General features: G+C 41.0%; 1 protein-coding gene across 1 annotated transcript; it reads right to left on the bottom strand.

Moving 5' to 3' along the window:
• Positions 1-10: 10 nt before the first annotated feature.
• Positions 11-16,064, bottom strand: camk1a (calcium/calmodulin-dependent protein kinase Ia). The gene is made up of 14 exons (XM_041034776.1): positions 16,026-16,064; positions 15,189-15,307; positions 6,470-6,601; positions 5,383-5,457; positions 4,774-4,912; positions 4,546-4,672; positions 4,186-4,261; positions 3,989-4,101; positions 3,816-3,894; positions 3,367-3,454; positions 3,023-3,197; positions 2,243-2,502; positions 1,425-1,550; positions 11-686 (listed from the first exon to the last, which is right to left on the bottom strand). The coding sequence occupies exons 2-12, from the start codon at positions 15,272-15,274 to the stop codon at positions 2,399-2,401; spliced, it is 1,194 nt and encodes a 397-aa protein (XP_040890710.1). The 5' UTR covers positions 15,275-15,307; positions 16,026-16,064; the 3' UTR covers positions 11-686; positions 1,425-1,550; positions 2,243-2,398.
• Between the last annotated feature and the right edge of the window lie 1,286 nt (positions 16,065-17,350).

Below are 17,350 nucleotides of genomic sequence, written 5' to 3' on the forward strand. Positions count from 1 at the left end.
ATGCATTTAGATGTGTTTGTAATGGGTAAAATAAGCTTTTTTTTTTTAAAAAAAAAAAAAAAAGAAAAAGAAAAAAAAACAGCCAAGTGGAAACAAATCCCAGGAAAGGTTCAACAGAAGGTCATTACCAAACAAATAATAGCCAGGTTATCAAAGTCATCAACATTGGCTAGCTAACAGTTAACATGAAGCCCTTCACACACAGTTTGCATATTTTCCACAATTACAGTCATGTAAATCCAGAGTAATTGCCCCCTTTTACTGTACTATGTACCTGTATGTATCAATGACAGATCGAGGGAATTGGTTCAATGTGGGCAACAAAATTCAGTCAAATTCAACAAAATGTCATGGACTGGTTCCCTACAGCTGACTAATAATACAATATTATGTTATGACATACCTTAAACTAATAATGGTATGGTATGATTAATATCATGATTAAATTACTTTCAGCTAGTTGTCTCATCCTTCTTTACTATGTTCAATCTCTTGCAGTCTTCGTCCGAGTCTCGGGACGACACATCTGAGTCTACAGCAAAACATTCCCACTTCCCTGTATGGCTTTAGCACTGTAGTCCTTTTTACTCAGGAGGACAAATGTAGAGCTTGCACACTGGCAGACAGGTGATGTTTCCAGCACCATGATTTTTTTTTTTTTCCATGGGTTGTACTGTGGCTGGCACCTGTTTAAAATTAGGATATGTGGTTTGTTTTTTGATCTGGGTATCAGGGAGGAATAAATAGTTTGAGAGGTTCTACATAAGCAATGGCAAAAAAAGAAAAGAAGAAACAAATATCTGTGTTGTAAATAAACATAATACAGGAGAAATGTCACTCAGGTAGAGACTTGACCATTACAGTCAATGCAAATGATAAGTCCACTGTGCTGTGTTGTAGTTTGTCAACAACATTACTTCTGGTGTTACTCACTTCACATTATATAGCTCAAAATTACAGTATTACATCATTTTTCAATACAACAGAGTAATAATAATCATGTGTGTTTATACTAATTGATCATCATTCATGTAAACATATTTAACCAGGTCATGCAAACAGTAGACCAAAACTTCTTCCACTAGAGGTGCACAGCACAGAGCAGGCGGAGCGCCCAGACTGAGATCCCTCTGACTCAGTGTGAGACAGACCTGAGCTAGAACCAAGAGACTGACAGCTGGCGGATATTTAGACGCTTGTCAGAAACAGAACAGGGAGGATGAGCATGACATGAATATGATCATTTTCTTCCCACGCATAGTGGATTCTCAGCATGATTGCATCTTCAAAATAACTCTCCTCGCCCAGGGAGAAAGGTCAGATTCTTGTGTTTTACAAACTAACAGGGATCTCAGTTTGAGCCTCTGGTAACAGAACAGCCATAAAACAAAACAAAAAAAAAAGTCTCCTTTTGATATTCATACATTTCTATGTTTTCCCCGACAGAAGCATGCAGACACTCCAGGTCAGAACCACTCTTCACAAACCCAGTCTGAGCCAGAATATAGAGTCCATAACCCCCAGAAGCACTCTCCACTTTCAAGTATCTCCTTTCAAAAAAAAAAAAAAAAAGGCTTTAAACAAAAGCAGCAAATACAGAAACACTTAATAATGACTGTGAGAAAAAAGACAAGGGCAATAAAACAGAACAAATGGGCGGTTGGGATCGGCAGTGAGGACACGCCAAACTCTATTCCACTAAACAGCTACTTGGTCAGTGACTGGATTGAGTCACATTGATGGGTAAAGAGTATAGACATGCAGGAGTAGCTTTCAGCACTGTTTAGAAAGTGATCCATTCTTCTATGTGCCCCGTCTGGCCAGATTTTTGGAGAAAGCTGCCAGTAAATGTGTGTGTGGGCCAGATGGATGTAGACACACAGTAATTGTGATTAGAGGTAGATGTGACAGATAATGTGAGAACAAAAATAATGGAGGAGACTGCCTTTAGGCCACTGCCTCGTCTTTGATTAAGACTCCAGAGGCTTAGATCCTTCCTGAAGGTAACATTCAGAAAGACTTGTCGTGATGTACACGCTGCCAAGTGACCACTGTCTGCTACAGCTGCACAAAGGACAGCTACATGTAAGATTGCTAGGGGGTTTATTTCAGGAGAATCATGCAGACAGGCCCTTTTTTCAAAAAACAAAGAAAAAAAAAACTCTCTGCCCATTTGGACGTTTGGAGCAATGTTAAAAATTGTGCATCTTGAGTCAGAATGTGGTTTTGGACAAAGACTTACAGTATGTTTCTCCACATCATAACAGTGACCTGCTCTGCTGTGGATGTACTCTGGTGGACACTGCCTGATAACTACTCTGCATTCCTGGCCAGACTGGGCGGGCGGGCTCTGGGCGCTCCAGGGACACAATGTCACCATAACAATGGGAGGTTGTGCTCAGACGCGACTGGCTGGCCTGCAGCAGTAGGTGCAGCTCCTCAGGCTGTCCCGATCTGTGCTGCCCTCATTGCTTCCGCGACGGCCGTCCTCATAGTGGGACACTGGATATTAGAGCAAAACAGGGAACACGTGAAATTAAAGGGTCTTATTCTTATAATTTTGGCTACTCCACCTATGGGTCATAATAACTTTGTCCTCCTCTCCCGTTTGCCCGAGGTTTCACGAGTCAGCCTCCTATCCCTTTCCTCCATCCTCTCACTTCCCTGCTTCCCTGCATCCCCCCCTTTTTATCCCTCATCCTTCTATCAAACGTGTATCAGCGCTTTCAGAGAAAGTTTTCCAGTTGTAATTATAACTTGACTGTTGATGTGAACGATACAGACCTGCCAGAAAGTGTTATGGTAACTCTGATATGTTGTGAACATAGCACAAATCTATCCCCTTTCATACATCCATCCATCTCTCTGTCATCAATCAATTTATCCATCCATCCACAGTGTCCATTAATTCATTTAGTCTTTAGCTACATACTGTTGAGGGATGTTGCTTGAGGTGAGCCTGAAAAATCTGAAACTGATTCAAAGTGAGCACTCGTTAATTGGCTGTGAATTGATAACTTACAGCTCTCCTCCTCCCCGTTCCCCAAATCATCGTCCTCCTCCTCCTCCTCCTCTTCCTCTGGGAGCAGATGTCCATGGCAGGGACTGGTGGGAGTTATCTGACTGGGTCCCTCGAGACTAGTGCCCAGCTGCAACTTCCGCATGTGGCGCACCACTGCTGTGGCATTAAATGCTTGCTACATGGACAGAGAGAGAGAAAGAGGAAGTAAAAAAAGAGGACCTTCTGTATCTGACAGCTACTGAGAGAGAAAGAACAGCAAAGGTGGACAGAATGTGCTCTAACTCCTGCCAATCTTAATACTGCTCTTTCAGCAGTTTGTGCTGGGATTCAGCCGAGGCACTGACCTTCCATTTACTTTTGGCAAAGTTCTTCTTGATTTGAGCGCTGACAGATTCATGGATATTCTTATCCAGAGCTGTGTCTCCACAGATCCTGCAAAGTCACCAAATATGAGAGAATTTACAGTATAATTGTAGGCATTAAACATCAATCATTGACTATTTTGAAAATCAATCAATTGTTCCAATCATTTTTCAAGCAAAAATGCCAGACCAAAGTGACGGCTTGGTCCAAATCCCAAGGACGATCAATTTACAATGAAGTAGAACATATAAAAGCGTCACATCCGCACATGAAGTGAGAGAATGTTTCGCACTTTTGCTTGATAAAAGTCTTAATCGATTAATCTGTTCTCAAAACTGCAAGTGATTAATTTCAGTTCAATTAAAACTGAAGAACAGGAAATTGTTTTTCAGCTAACTAACAATCAGCTAACTGACAAACTGTTCCTTACCATGGATGCTGGAGGGCCTGCTCACATGTGTATCTCTTCAAAGGGTCTTTCTCCATCAGGTGACAGATGAAATCTTTGGCTGTCAACAAATATTTCACGTTGTAACTGTCCACTCTGACTGCTTAGGTTTCAGTGTTGGATTTCCTGAAGATATTTTTAGTAACTGATAGTACCTGAATCTGAGATGTCATCCCAGTACGGAGAGTCAAATTCATACTCTGCTTTCAGAATCTGCTCAAATAACTTGGCGTCATTTTCATCATAAAACGGAGGATATCCACATAACCTGAGGGAGTGATATTGGAACATGTTCAAAACTACGAAAGTATCATGTTTCATTCTTCTCAGGAATGAATGAGGTCAGACTTACAGAATATAAGAAATAACTCCTATGGACCAGCAATCCACTGCTTTGCTGTACGGCTTCTGAGCGAGCACCTCAGGAGCTATGAAACACACATTCGCAGAGTGGAAAATATATGAGCAGCAGTGAGGGTGAATTCAAGTAATCTTGACCTTTCAGTAATACCATGTGATCTGGTAGGTCACGTTAAACAGGTAGAGAGCACTTCTGAAACACTTGCAATTGACTCAGTCATGGATGAAAGAGCCTCTCACAGCGCAGCGAATAAAGAGGGGGTATCAGCTGAAACGGCAAGTGCTGAGCTCACATGAAAGAGAAGAGGGGAGGTGAGGAGAGCCTGGCTGACCAGAGAAATAAATGCCTTACCCACATATCCAGGAGTACCGCAGGCTGTGGACATGACACTGCCCGCTCCCTCGATCTTTGACAGTCCAAAGTCGCTGATCATAATCTTGGAATCTTCGTCCATACTGTAATACAGCAAATTCTCTGGCTGCAAACACAAGAAGGATGATCAAAGAGGAGGGTTTGAAAATGGGAAGAAAAAAGGCCAACTACAAGGCCAGACTGTGCCAGACCGAACCACCTTCATACCTTCAAGTCTCTGTGGACGATCCCCATATCGTGGAGATATTTGACTGCATCTAAAATCTGGTGGATGAGCTGGCTGGCATCTCTCTCTGTGTAGAAACCTTTCTCCACAATCCTGTCAAACAGTTCACCTCCAGATACCCTGGAAGGTAAAAATCACAAGGGAAAATATTGGTTAAACGGTCCTGCACCTTTAGTGGTTTTCTTTAGCTTTGATTTTGTGTTAATATCTTATTATTGAAATAAAAAAATAATCAAATACTGTTTAAAACTAAGTTTAGTAAAGTGAATAAAATGACATAAAAAGTGAAAAACAGCCATCACAAGTTCTCAGATTCCATGGCAACACTTTCAAATGTCTTGTTTTGTCCGAGCAGCTGTCCAAAACCAAATATATTCAACATACAGTAATGTTAACTGAGAAAAACAGCAAGTACAATGGCAGTTTTGGTTTTAAAACTGATGCCGATTCATTTTCTGTCAATTGACAAATTGATTAATCAAGTCATATGTTTCAACTCTGATTTTATGCCTTTAAAAGTACATGTTAAAATTTGTGCACTCTGTTAAATAATTGTCTTTTGAGGAAGGTAAAGAGGAAGGAGAACTCACAGCTGCATGACAAGATATAAGTGAGATGTACTTTCAAAGATGTCCTCCAGCGAGACGATGTTGGGATGTTTGATTCTGAGTACGATAAGAGGACAGAAATCATCAGTCAAAATGTATTACATTTTTACATGTGCCACATTTGTCTAATGCTTACTGTAAAATGGTCACCAGATGGCATTCTTGCTGCATAATTCAGATTTAGAAGGTCTGTTCTGTCTTCTTCTTCTTCTTTTTTCCCTTTTTTAAATTTGGGATCAAACCTATGAGTTTACCCTGTTCCCCAAAAATACAAAATGACAAAATCTCTAAAACCGAATACAACAAAGCTTCAGATGGATAACTACCTCTTGATGGGAATGACAGTGACTGGCATCTGCAATTGGAATCATTCACACAGAAAAGCTTTTGGACATTGTAACCAGGGCTCGACAGAATGGCTGTGAAAAAAAGCTATTCTGGCACATAAAAGCTAGATTTGGATCATTTTATGGTTATAAACCACCCAACAGACAGTCAAGTGTCTCTCTTGGCTCTCGACTTGAGCTGAGAGCATATGAACTCACCATCACTTTAACACGGCAGCAGCTGAGAGGTTCTAATGTGACTTTTATTAGAATGAGAGAATCCCTCTCTGTTTTTCACTGATTATTTTTCAACTTTCCTGATGTCTCTCGCTCTCGTGACTCTTTTCATCTATTTCAGGGTGACTTTAAGTGTTTGGCCAAACTCCATTCCTCCCATTCTTCCATATCTTTCTCCTCATATCGTACCCTACCCCCCTCTCCACTTCTCCACCCTCTATGTCTCTTTCTCTTTCTTCAATACACTGCTGCGGGGAACTCCACACCATCTCCGCCTCTGTGTGCTGTTGCCCTGGCAACAGGGACACTAAAAATAGGTCTATCTTCTTTACTCCTGACATTTCCGGTGCACAATCCTACTGTTTCTACTGACACCATGCATTTAGTCACCCATTCAATTGACCCCTTGCATATATATTCTGCGTCTGTACATGCATTGTTGTAAGAGGCTGCACTGGCTAATCCCTCCTGCTGGACATATAATGACAGCTGAGGAGGAACTTCACCTGTGCAGTACTGCAATCTCATTTTCAATGTTGTTCTCTTTGCCTTCCAATGCTTTCTTGGGGATGCACTTGATGGCCACCAGCCTCTGGGTCCTCTTTTCTTCTGCTAGAACCACCTCGGAGAAAGCTCCCCTAAAACAGAGGCAGTGGAGACACACACACACACACATATGCACACATTAGAGAAAGAATGAGGAATGTGTGGGAGTGCGGGGTGAAATGAAAAAAGATCGGAGAGCTAAAAAAACATAGGACTCATTCTTCCTAGGTTATAGGCCACGATGGCTGGAATGTGTTACAGAAAATAAGGTAATAATGAAAAATTCCTCTTGATGTATTTTCAGTGCAAAGGTGTGTCTTCTTTGGTTGATTTTCACAACAATTGGGCTAACCCTAACACCAGAGCTTTTAAAAAACATCTCTCCTAAAACGCTGCATTCAACCATCTGCCTGTGTGTTTGCGTGGCATAGGTGCGTGTGTGTGTGGCTGTGTGAGTGGTGTTCGGATGAATAATTCAAAATGGTGACATTACTGAGAGGTTTTGGGGACTGAGATAAGGCTCAGGAGGTGAAGCAACAGTCACATAGAGACATTTATAGGAATAGCAGTTGCTTTTTTAAAAAAGAAAAGAAACTATTTTTAATCCATTCAATAATGGATGCAGTAAATGTAGTGTGGCTGTTTCTGAGGGAGACTAGACTGCATTATGGATTATGGTCTGGTGATGATGAGAGCAAGAATAGTGTGTATTTACACAGTCTCCCCACAGGAGCGTGGGAGGGAGCTCAGGAGGAGGCCTGAACACACGAACATTGTTAGCAACCACAGGGATCCTTTACATGTGGGTGAAACAGCACTGTCATGCAATGCACAATGGACGTTTGGCGTAGCAAATATTTCTCTTCTTTTCCATTTGTCACACCGTGGACCATGTGAGGAGCTCTCAGTTTTAACTTCTCCCAAGTCTGCAACCTTAAATAAAAGGATGCAGACTTCACAGAGCTGTTGCCAATAGCAACCATGCGATGAGAAGGCAAACATCTCTCACTTTATGTTTATTCTGCTTTTAACGGTTATTAAATCCTAAGTATAAAGCTGAAGAGTTATTGTGAAACCTGACTGTCTCTCAGTAACCCTCCTCCCAGCGTGAATTTTTTTCCCATCATCATGTCATAATAAATGCTCACTGTGGATCTGTGGTAATCCTTGAGATGGCTTTGTACTGTGGCCATCTTGTGCTCAACAAACCAGCGCAGCAGAAACGTTTGCATGGTGAAGCCGATGCACAAGAGGGGAGCCGATTCTTGCACACATCTCGGGTTTCTTTTTTTTTTTTTTTACAGAGTCCTTAAAATAATCTCAAAGCAAAATCACATAAAGCTCCAATTCCCTTCGACCCATAAAAGCATTTTAATTTGTTTAAGTCTGCAGCTTCTGTAGCTGGGGTTTCACCAGAGCTTCAAGAGTGGTAAACTTCCATTGTTGGTCAGCACAAATCTATTTAGCCTTATTGGCTGTGAATCAGTGGGCTGAGACCAGGACTGAGGCAGTTTAAGGTGATGACTGACTTGTGATTATATCATTAAAATAAAAAATACTGAAAAACAGCACATCTGTTGTTGTAAGACTGGATTTCAAATATAGGTTTAGAAGACGTTTTTCTTGCTAGCTTTCAAAATGAATCAATTTAGGACAACAAAAACTGCATCAGGTTCACTTGACCCCAAATGTCTCTAAAATATGGAGCAAACAGGGAGATGGAATCCTCAAAATCTAGCTATCTGTTGTTTTCAAGCCACGTTAGAGGCGTGGCTCTCAAAATGGTGATGTCAGTCGGTCCAGCACTTTTTCGGTCCAAAATATCTCAACAACTCTTCGATGGATTGCCGTGAAATTATATACAGATATTCATGGTCTCCAGAGGATGGTGATTACTCGATAATATTGTTACAATGAAAGATGTCATTTCATGTCACACCATTTATGTCCTGCTAGTGCTACAGGAAATGTTTGATCACAGATTTTGACAGACTACATTGTAGGTGGCCTGATCTTCTGTCACAGATCCTGTTATCCAAACCTTTACTAATGCTACTTCTAAAAGAATAAGAAACATTTTTTGTAAGAAAGGATTGTGTGACTGCATTTAACCTAGAATGATGGTTGAAAAAGTACTTAGAACTATATGTCTGCATCATTTCACCCAATATTTTTGAGTGACAGAATGACTGAGGGCAAATGAAAGAGCAAGAAGATGTACAAACACACACACAGACACACACACACGCACATACACACGCACACACTGTTCTACTGTTGCCGTGAGACACATTGTAATTAACCATCCAGTTGCTCATTTCTCCTTGGAGACGTAGTAGGGGTGGGCTCTCAGCGGGTTTGGGAGAGGAACACAGGATGGAGGAAGAGAAGAAGCTACTGTAGCTGTTACTCTGAACTAATGAGATTTTGTGAAGTGCTAACATGTACATCTCTGCATTAAACATGAATAAAAATGGTTTATGTTACTCTCGAGCCTTACAGACTTCAGTTTCTTCAGTCTCACATTAAAATGTACCATTTCTTTTATTCCACCAGTGATGAGCAACAGGCCACTGGCACAAATGTTAACTTGCTGTTAACAAATTAAAATAAATAAGTTCCATATGAGTCACTGGTCTCAAGACTCATAGCTGACGCATCTGTCAGCTCGGCTGTTTTTGTGTACATGAACAAGACTGCCACTGCGCATCTTTAGAGATTGGCACAGATAAACTAAAACCCAATAAGAGAGACAGAAAGAAAGAGCGATAGATAGATAGATACATAGATAGATAGATACATAGATAGATAGATAGATAGATAGATAGATACATACATACATACATACATACATACATACACAGACAAAGAAACACAACATAAAAGTCCTATGTCTGGAAATTATGCATCTGTAGCAGAGAGATGGTGCCTGCCCCAAAGCCATCATCACAACATGAACACCACAGCATGGGTCTCTGTCTTTCTGACACACACACACACACACACACACACACACACACACACACACACACACACACACACACACACACACACACACAGTGAGAGAGAAGTTGTTGAAAACACTGTCCATATGGGCAAATATTGATTCACACATTCTCATATTGCTATCGTTTCTCAGTGCTTTCTCTGTGATAAGTGCTCCTTTTCCAGTCTTTCATGTCTTCAAGGCTTCTCCTGACAGTTTATCTTTATGAATTATAACATGATAGGCTGTTTGTGAGCTACAGGAATGGACAGCTGGACAGACACACACTCTAGGCTAGAGTATGTTGCACATCCATTAGTAAGTTTATGTATTAAGTTACTTCCTAGTGCTTAGTGGCTACTAGCTAGTTTCAAACCAGTGATTTAACAGGATTTGTATGTGCACTCCCATCTGGGGTTAAGTTTCAGCAACAAAAGCACTGTGGTTAACATTAGTAAAAGATTGTGGTTTTGGTTAAATGCAAATAAACACATTGTGCCTGGAGTCACTGTGAGCTTGTTCTGTATTAGACCATAATTCTGGGAGACAGGGTTTCTGACATTATAACTAGGCTAAGTTTGAACTCGTGAACATCTGGTGCAACCTGCTCTTGGATCAGTTGCGCAATAATTAACAACTCTGTAAAGAGTGTGATGTACTAAACGTCCAATGCATCTCACTCACAATGATGGATGTTTGCTGCAATGGCAAATATTATTCACAATGTTCTTTTTTTTTGTTTTAGAGAGATGCACCATCAGTCAGACAGAGACAGGCTTCTTGGACCTGTTGCAGACAGCCTGGACCATCCATCAGTCTATCGATCTCACCTGATGCAAGTGCTCCCTTCATGCCCAACATGCCTCCAAGTCCCAAAAAAGCTTTCTCTTTTTAGCCTAATCCATTTTGTGTGTGTGTGCTTGTTGGTGTGTGTGTTTGAGGGAGGGAGAGAGAGCGAGACAGATAGAGAACAGTGGATATATGTGGAAATACACTATAATCCCATTCCAACCAGTCTCCGGATCCATTCCTGCATCATGACAATGAACATCTTCTATTCATTTAAAAAGCTTGGGACTGGACCTTTCACTAACAATTGTACAAATGTACAGTATGTCCTCCATCTACTCCACTAAAGTCACGTGTAGGTCAAACCTCTTAACTCCTCTGCCTTTTCTCTATAAACAAACCAACCTGCATGAGTGCTTTCCAACAGTGTTTGTACTATACAGTCACAATGTTTATGCCCCTACACATTTTCCACCTGAACCTGGAAGTAGTTCTTAAAACTGGCCTGCCACATATCTTACATCTTATATCTTTGTTTCTTTTTTAAGGCGCCATGAAATTTAAAGTTCTTTTTTTTTTTTTGGTTATCTTCCGTTTGTGGGCACAATATTTAACTACTGATCATGTGCCAAATATCTACTTTATGTTTGAATGCCCTCAGTTAAACAATACCCATTTTAATATTGAATGAAATAACACTAGGACCATATAAAAGAGTCACTGCTCCTACTGAGAATCAATACCAGATTCTGCAGGTTTTGCTGCTTTGAGCTCATCGTTGTGTCTGTTCGTATTACTTTCACAAAAAAACAACAACAATTTCATGACTGAAACAAGATCAAGCATCAGTAGTACTCTGCTGTGAATGGTTTAAACTCTTTCACTGCAGTGTTGTGGTCTGAAACTGTTTTGTTAACTGGCCCCATGCTCTTCATTTCTATCAGAGTAGCTGCCAGCTCACTGGGATATCTCCGTCCACAGGACTCATAAACTGAACTAATGTCTGCATCAGTAACACTACTCCTAACTAACCCTTTAGTACATGAAAACACCAGCCTCTGGGCAACAGTTACTATTGCAAAGTAACTTCAAGGTGCATTTAATGAATGTACCTTCATCATGACAGGTGTGATGTCAACATCTATGAAAGACAGAGTTGTTAAAGAAGCTGACACTTTGAGTAATTACACGGATACCAGCAGTAACATATAGCCTAATAACTGCAGTGATGGGTGAGCTGCTGTACTCTTTCCTCTTATCTCAAGTCTTTAACAAAAACTCTGAGTAAAGATGGTCTCTAGATCACATTTAAGGAAACCTGAGTGAGCTAGAATCTCATCACGTGTTGGGACTGTGACATGGCTCCATAGTGACAATAAAGACTCCACATGGAAACTAGTAACTTCCTACCGTCACCTCTAAAGTTGCAGTATCAACAGTTCTCATTTTGTTGTCACAGTCTGCTCCTCAGTTTCCCTCGGCCCCTGTCTCCATCCTCTGCTCACTTCTCCCAGGCCATATTTATGCCATCATTCCCCCGCCAGGTCTTGCCATCCACCATTCGCCCACCTGATGTCCCTGGACTTTCTTCTTTCCACTTGCTCACCTGTTTGCCATTTGCAGTCACGTGAGCTTCCCTGTGTGCTCCCTACCTGACCTGTGCGCCTAACTGCAGTTGTGAAAAACTTCACATTGTGGTTTTACTACAGGTTATGTGCTGGTCTATTTATGACAAGACTTTCAAAATGTTGAACTAATCCTTTAATAATCACTAACAATTTTTTGGGGGGTGCAAATTTTGTATAATTTCATAACTGGTGAGCTTTAAAGGTTCTGGTAGATGGATCTGTTGCCTTTGGACAGAGACAGACTACCTGTTACCACTGCTTCCAGTTTATACAGTATGCTAAGCTAACTAACTTTTATTTATTCACTTTCTGGGTTGATTTCTTTTTTAAACATTTCACTTTTACAATCTGTGAAACAACATCACAACTCTAACAAGTTGCCAAGAAGACTCTAAAAAGAGTTATATCAGAGCTATATACTGTACTGTTTGCCTGTCTTGTTCATTTCATCCTTTGTAAATTACATTGTTTAAGCCAAAAAGATTTGATGAGAACAACAGAAAAGTCAAAACAGGCGTGATCAAAGAGTGACAGTCATGATAAGACATGAAGAGTGAGAGGGTTCTTTTTTTTTTCATTTGCAAACCCTACCTTAAGGACAGCTTGTCCTGAAGTGGACTCCAAACAGAGGTAGAACTGTGAGGATTAGCCGGATCTGAATATAATATTTCAACATAAATCAATTAACTTCACACACTGAATTCCTGGATAAAGCTCCTCTGTAATCTTCTCTCTGAGCATAAGGAGCTTTCCGTCAACACATTAATTCTGCCCTCCACCAGGTCCAGCTATAGTGACAGGAGGGAAAGAATATTACTACAGCTTTTTCTCTCTTTCTCTCTGAAATGAGAACATACTATCCTGGCAATTGACTCTTTCAATCCTTGTTATATAACCCTTAATATCATCCTTCCAAATTACAATCACTGTTTTAAGTTCCTGTGAAGTCTGGGTGGAATCACGACAGAAGTTATCAGTGTTAAGCAGCAGTCATGAATTCTCAGATATACAGTCTGCTAGTCAAAGTGCATTGCACACAGCATGCACAGCTCTGAGACACAGACTGATTCTGAGTCTTAGTTGACGTCCTCCTACAGCACTCAACACAACCAGACAGTCTTATCATCTACCCACTGCTATTTCACTTTTTTGGATGTGGACCAGAGTTGCGCAGTCATTAATATCTGAATCTGTGCAGCCTCTCTGGGAAAGCAGGTGTGATTCCAAGAAGAAAGAAAACAACCACACTCCATATGGCACACTCGTGTCATCGCAGGTGGACATGTGCTAGGTCACTTGTACTTATTTTGGGGGGGCGGGGTGGGTGGGTGGAGAGGTGCCCCTCGACCATCTGGGCTCAATCCTATCCCGCTTGCAGTCCACAGCGCAATGTGAGTCCAGCCCTCACCATTACTGTCTGCAAGGCAACCTTCCACTAGCTGATTAGAGATTAATTTTGCAGGTTGTTACAGAATTGAGGCATATTAAATCAACATTTAAATGCAAGTATAATCTATTTTGCATTCCAGCAATATTAAAATGTAATCAGGGTTAATGTAAGGGCCACAGGAAATATAAGCTGACACCAGATTTCACAGATCTGTGTCATGTTTAGTCAAAAGTTTTCTCCCGATGAACTGTCTCTTACATAGCTCCAGTCAGTCATCACACAGTCAAATAAAGGTGTAGCTGATTCTCACAGACAGATTCTGAAGGGATAAAGAGAGAGAGAGAGAGAGAGAGAGAGAGAGAGAGAGAGAGAGAGAGAGAGAGAGAGAGAGAGAGAGAGAGAGAGAGATGGGTCATGTTCAAAATTACAATTTTCACCAGGTTGCGTACTATAATCTGTTCACTTACAACCAGTGAGTGGTAAGAAAAGAACCACTGATTTTAGTCACATAGGGAAAGTGGCAGGATGATATGTGCACTTTCACAGCTTTCATACAGAAGAGAAAAATGTTTATGCGCAAACAAGAGCACAAAACCACGTCAGGGCTGTTATTTGGGCCAGACTGCCCAAATATCATCACCTCTGTGATACCAGTGCCACCATTCCAAATATCCATGTTTTGCATTGTTGACACTGGGAGTTTTGATTCAGATCAGAGATTGTATTACAAACAAAACAGATAAAAGCTATAGAAAGATGTACATCAATGTGTCCAATGAGGAGAGAATACTGACCAGTGGTGTTGTTCAATAACAAACACAACTGGCCACACATAACTGCACATGCAAATTTTTAACATAATTTAACATGCACACACATACACAACTGTGATTCCAAATACAACGTCTTCTTCTAAGCTCTTGGTCAGTGACAGTCAAGGATCCGTGAAATCCAAGCCACATCCAAAACAAGATCTATTTAAGTTACTTGTTTTTATATATGCTGTTATTTACTTAGCAATGACTTGACCTGTAGCAATGACCTGCCAATCCATAAAGCTTAACTGTAGCCTTTTTGAAATGTGTTTGTACGTCTAGGAGGAAAGTTGAGTTGGCAAGAGTGGGGGAGAAAAAAATGCAGTTTTGAATACTTTTAGAAGAGTGGGAAATAGTTGAGTCAGCATCCAACGGTGGCCAAGAACAAGACAAGTCTGAGCCCAAATAGGCATAAGTGAAGGGCACGTCCAAAATGTCAGTCAAATTTCTTGAGACAGACTCCAGAGTCCAGACTCAGACTCTGCAGCCTTGGCGACATGGACAGATGGGGCAAAAAAATGAAATGAGTGATGGGCACCTTTTGACCCCTACGTTTCTTCAGCACTATGTGAATTGTGTACAGTAGTTACTAGCAAGAGCCTCTCAATTACAGGGCATGCAACAGCCTATACATGGCAGCTTAACCATATTTTACCCCAAACTCCAGAAACCGACCAGTGTTAGTGTATAGGAACTCTACCTGGTCCCACACTTACTCTTTACCTTTTTATTGCAGTAATCATGAAGTCCATGTAAGAGCAACAAAATCTCTGATAATAAAGAGCAGATTTCACAAAGCGCACCCTATAAGGTAGGGCCTCTCAGCTAACCCACACGTTTGTGTTTGTCTAGTTATGCGGATAGTTTTCAATTCACTTTCAAAAACTTCGAGGTGCCCACTGCTGAGACTGAAGATAAATGACTCTAAAATTATTGGGGAAAAAAACTAGAGAATGACAACTTTCCTGAAACAGTGTCAAAGTTATTCAGTGAACCAACTGACACACAGTGAAACAGGAGTGATCTGGGCCCCTGAGGGTCAGCACTAAACGTACAGTATATACAACTTACGTTCCCAGCACTTCCTTGAAGTCATAATGTTCTTTGATGTCTGATGTCTTCTTTTTCCATCCATTTCCATCCTCTCCAAGAGGCATTCTACAATGCTGATGGGATTCGCCACACTACAGCTACAGGGAAAGAAGAACAGAATAATTAAAAAAAAAAAAAAACTTTGAATAGACTCAGGGCAATGTCTCTTTGCTGTCAAGCGGCCGTGCCACAATAAATAGCAACAAATAACAGCCTGAAAGTAGGACAAATAGTGCAGCAGAAACAGTCGCAAGAAAGGCACCATATAGCCTACCGTCGCAAAACCAAACGCATGGTCAGTAGAGGCAGATACCAGCTGAGAGATCTGTGCTATATTTAACATCTGAAGCTTTAAACATTTAGGTTGCACTGAAGAAAGAAAGAAACATTTACAAAGTCTTCAAGAGCTCTGGTTAAATGGAAACTGGTATTCCACTGAGAAACATTTGTTAACCTGCTCTGCATTAAGGCTGCAGGGCGTGAATGACAAGCCGGAGGATGAATGGAAATTAAAATGTTTTGCCGGTGCAAAATGTCTGCAATATTGAAACGGGTCTGATTTTCGACCCCGTGGTGATCACGCATGTAAGCTACAGAGAGAAAAGACGGTGAGGGTGTGCGGACCGTAGCCCACTGCAGCGCTCAAGGGTATGGCAGTCAAAGGAAGGCAGCATCTTTAGGTTAAATCAGGAGGCTGCAGACATGCGACATGGAAGCGCACCAAAAGCACTTTTAGCTTAAAGAGAAAATAATAATAATAATACACGACTGACAGTGCATATCAGTAAAGATATAACTGGGGGGAAAAAAACATACCTAAATGGCGATCTGTGGCTGTGATGTGTTCTCCTTCCCTCTGGGAGCGATGTGGTTGCTGTGCTTGTGCGCAGCGCTTGGTCCACTCAGACTTCGCCTGACGTCAAGAAAACCAGACGTCTGTGGACGTAGTGCAGCATAAAATCACTCGCTGTTCTCTTAACAACGTGATCTGCAGTTCACCTTATGACAGCACAGCCACCGTCTGTTATATGTGAACAGTTTTGTACATTTTTTTCGGGGGGGGGGGGGGGGGGGGGTAGTGATTTTGCTGTTGCAGAGTATGCATCCGTAGTGGATGCGGAGAGAAAATTTTAGGGGCTTTTCAAAACATGTATAACGTGTCACTCAATAATTTATTGTACGGCGCTAACAAGGCACACACGAGCAGCATGTAGGTTGCAAAATTTAAAACATAAAATTAAAAAAAAAGGATGAGTACATTTTAATCCACCAGGCCTTAGGAATACTTTGGGGTATTTAAGCTTTGGCGACGCCCTGCTTCACGGCATCTCACACTGCCGCACTCATCCGGACACTGGGAGTCACAGGTATATCCCTACAGAGGTGTGTAAGGAGTGGAGCCCGGCCTGCCAAATTGCATTCATATATTTCATGATAAAATAGATCCAATATAACTCCACAAAACTGGCCTAAATATGCACCAAAAATGGACTGAACACACTTTTATGGGTTTATTTATGGTGCATTGTCAGGTGTTTGATATTTTGTCCACCCTTTATGTGAGGGTGGCAAGATTGTCCACATGGGATGCATAACAAGGTCTCGTTAGAAAACCATGCCCACTTGTACCCTGTACCTGTGCAAATGGCAAATGAAACTCGGACAACTAAGGAGACAACCAAAGACAGTGAATACTCAGACGATTTTGACAGAGCTAATCTTTAACAGATGCACTTGTGGAAAATTAAGTAATTTAATTTAAGTAAGCACGTTTATATATAACACTGAAACTCATCTATCTCCTAAATGCAACTTGAAAGTTTTATGGTCATAAACTGTACACAAACTGTGTACTACTGTGTAACACTTCAAAGGTGACCTGTATTAACTCAGCATGTTTCAACACAACACAACATCAAGATTCAAGATTCAAGAGTCTTTATTGTCATTATGCAAACACAACGAAATTTTGCAGAGACTCCCTGCTTTAAGGCACACATATAAATAAATAACACAAATACTTAAAAAGAAAAGAACACTTATGAAAATATAAACACAAAGTAGAGTAAGTAAATTAAAGTAAGTAGGTAAGTAAATAATAAAGTGCAGCATAGTGCCAGTCCAGTGTATGGAATGCTGTG

The sequence above is a fragment of the Toxotes jaculatrix genome, chromosome 3 (genome assembly GCF_017976425.1).
Source record: "Toxotes jaculatrix isolate fToxJac2 chromosome 3, fToxJac2.pri, whole genome shotgun sequence".
Lineage (NCBI taxonomy): Eukaryota > Metazoa > Chordata > Actinopteri > Toxotidae > Toxotes > Toxotes jaculatrix.

What these genes read in the sequence shown, in the direction of transcription:
- camk1a (XM_041034776.1), bottom strand. Translation starts at nt 15,274, where the DNA reads ATGCCTCTTGGAGAGGATGGAAATGGATGGAAAAAGAAGACATCAGAC. An exon ending in GGATGACATCTCAGATTCAG is followed by an intron (nt 3,895 to 3,988) that starts GTACTATCAGTT and finishes ATTTGTTGACAG; the next exon opens with CCAAAGATTTCATCTGTCAC. An exon ending in CAGGCCCTCCAGCATCCATG is followed by an intron (nt 3,455 to 3,815) that starts GTAAGGAACAGT and finishes GTGACTTTGCAG; the next exon opens with GATCTGTGGAGACACAGCTC.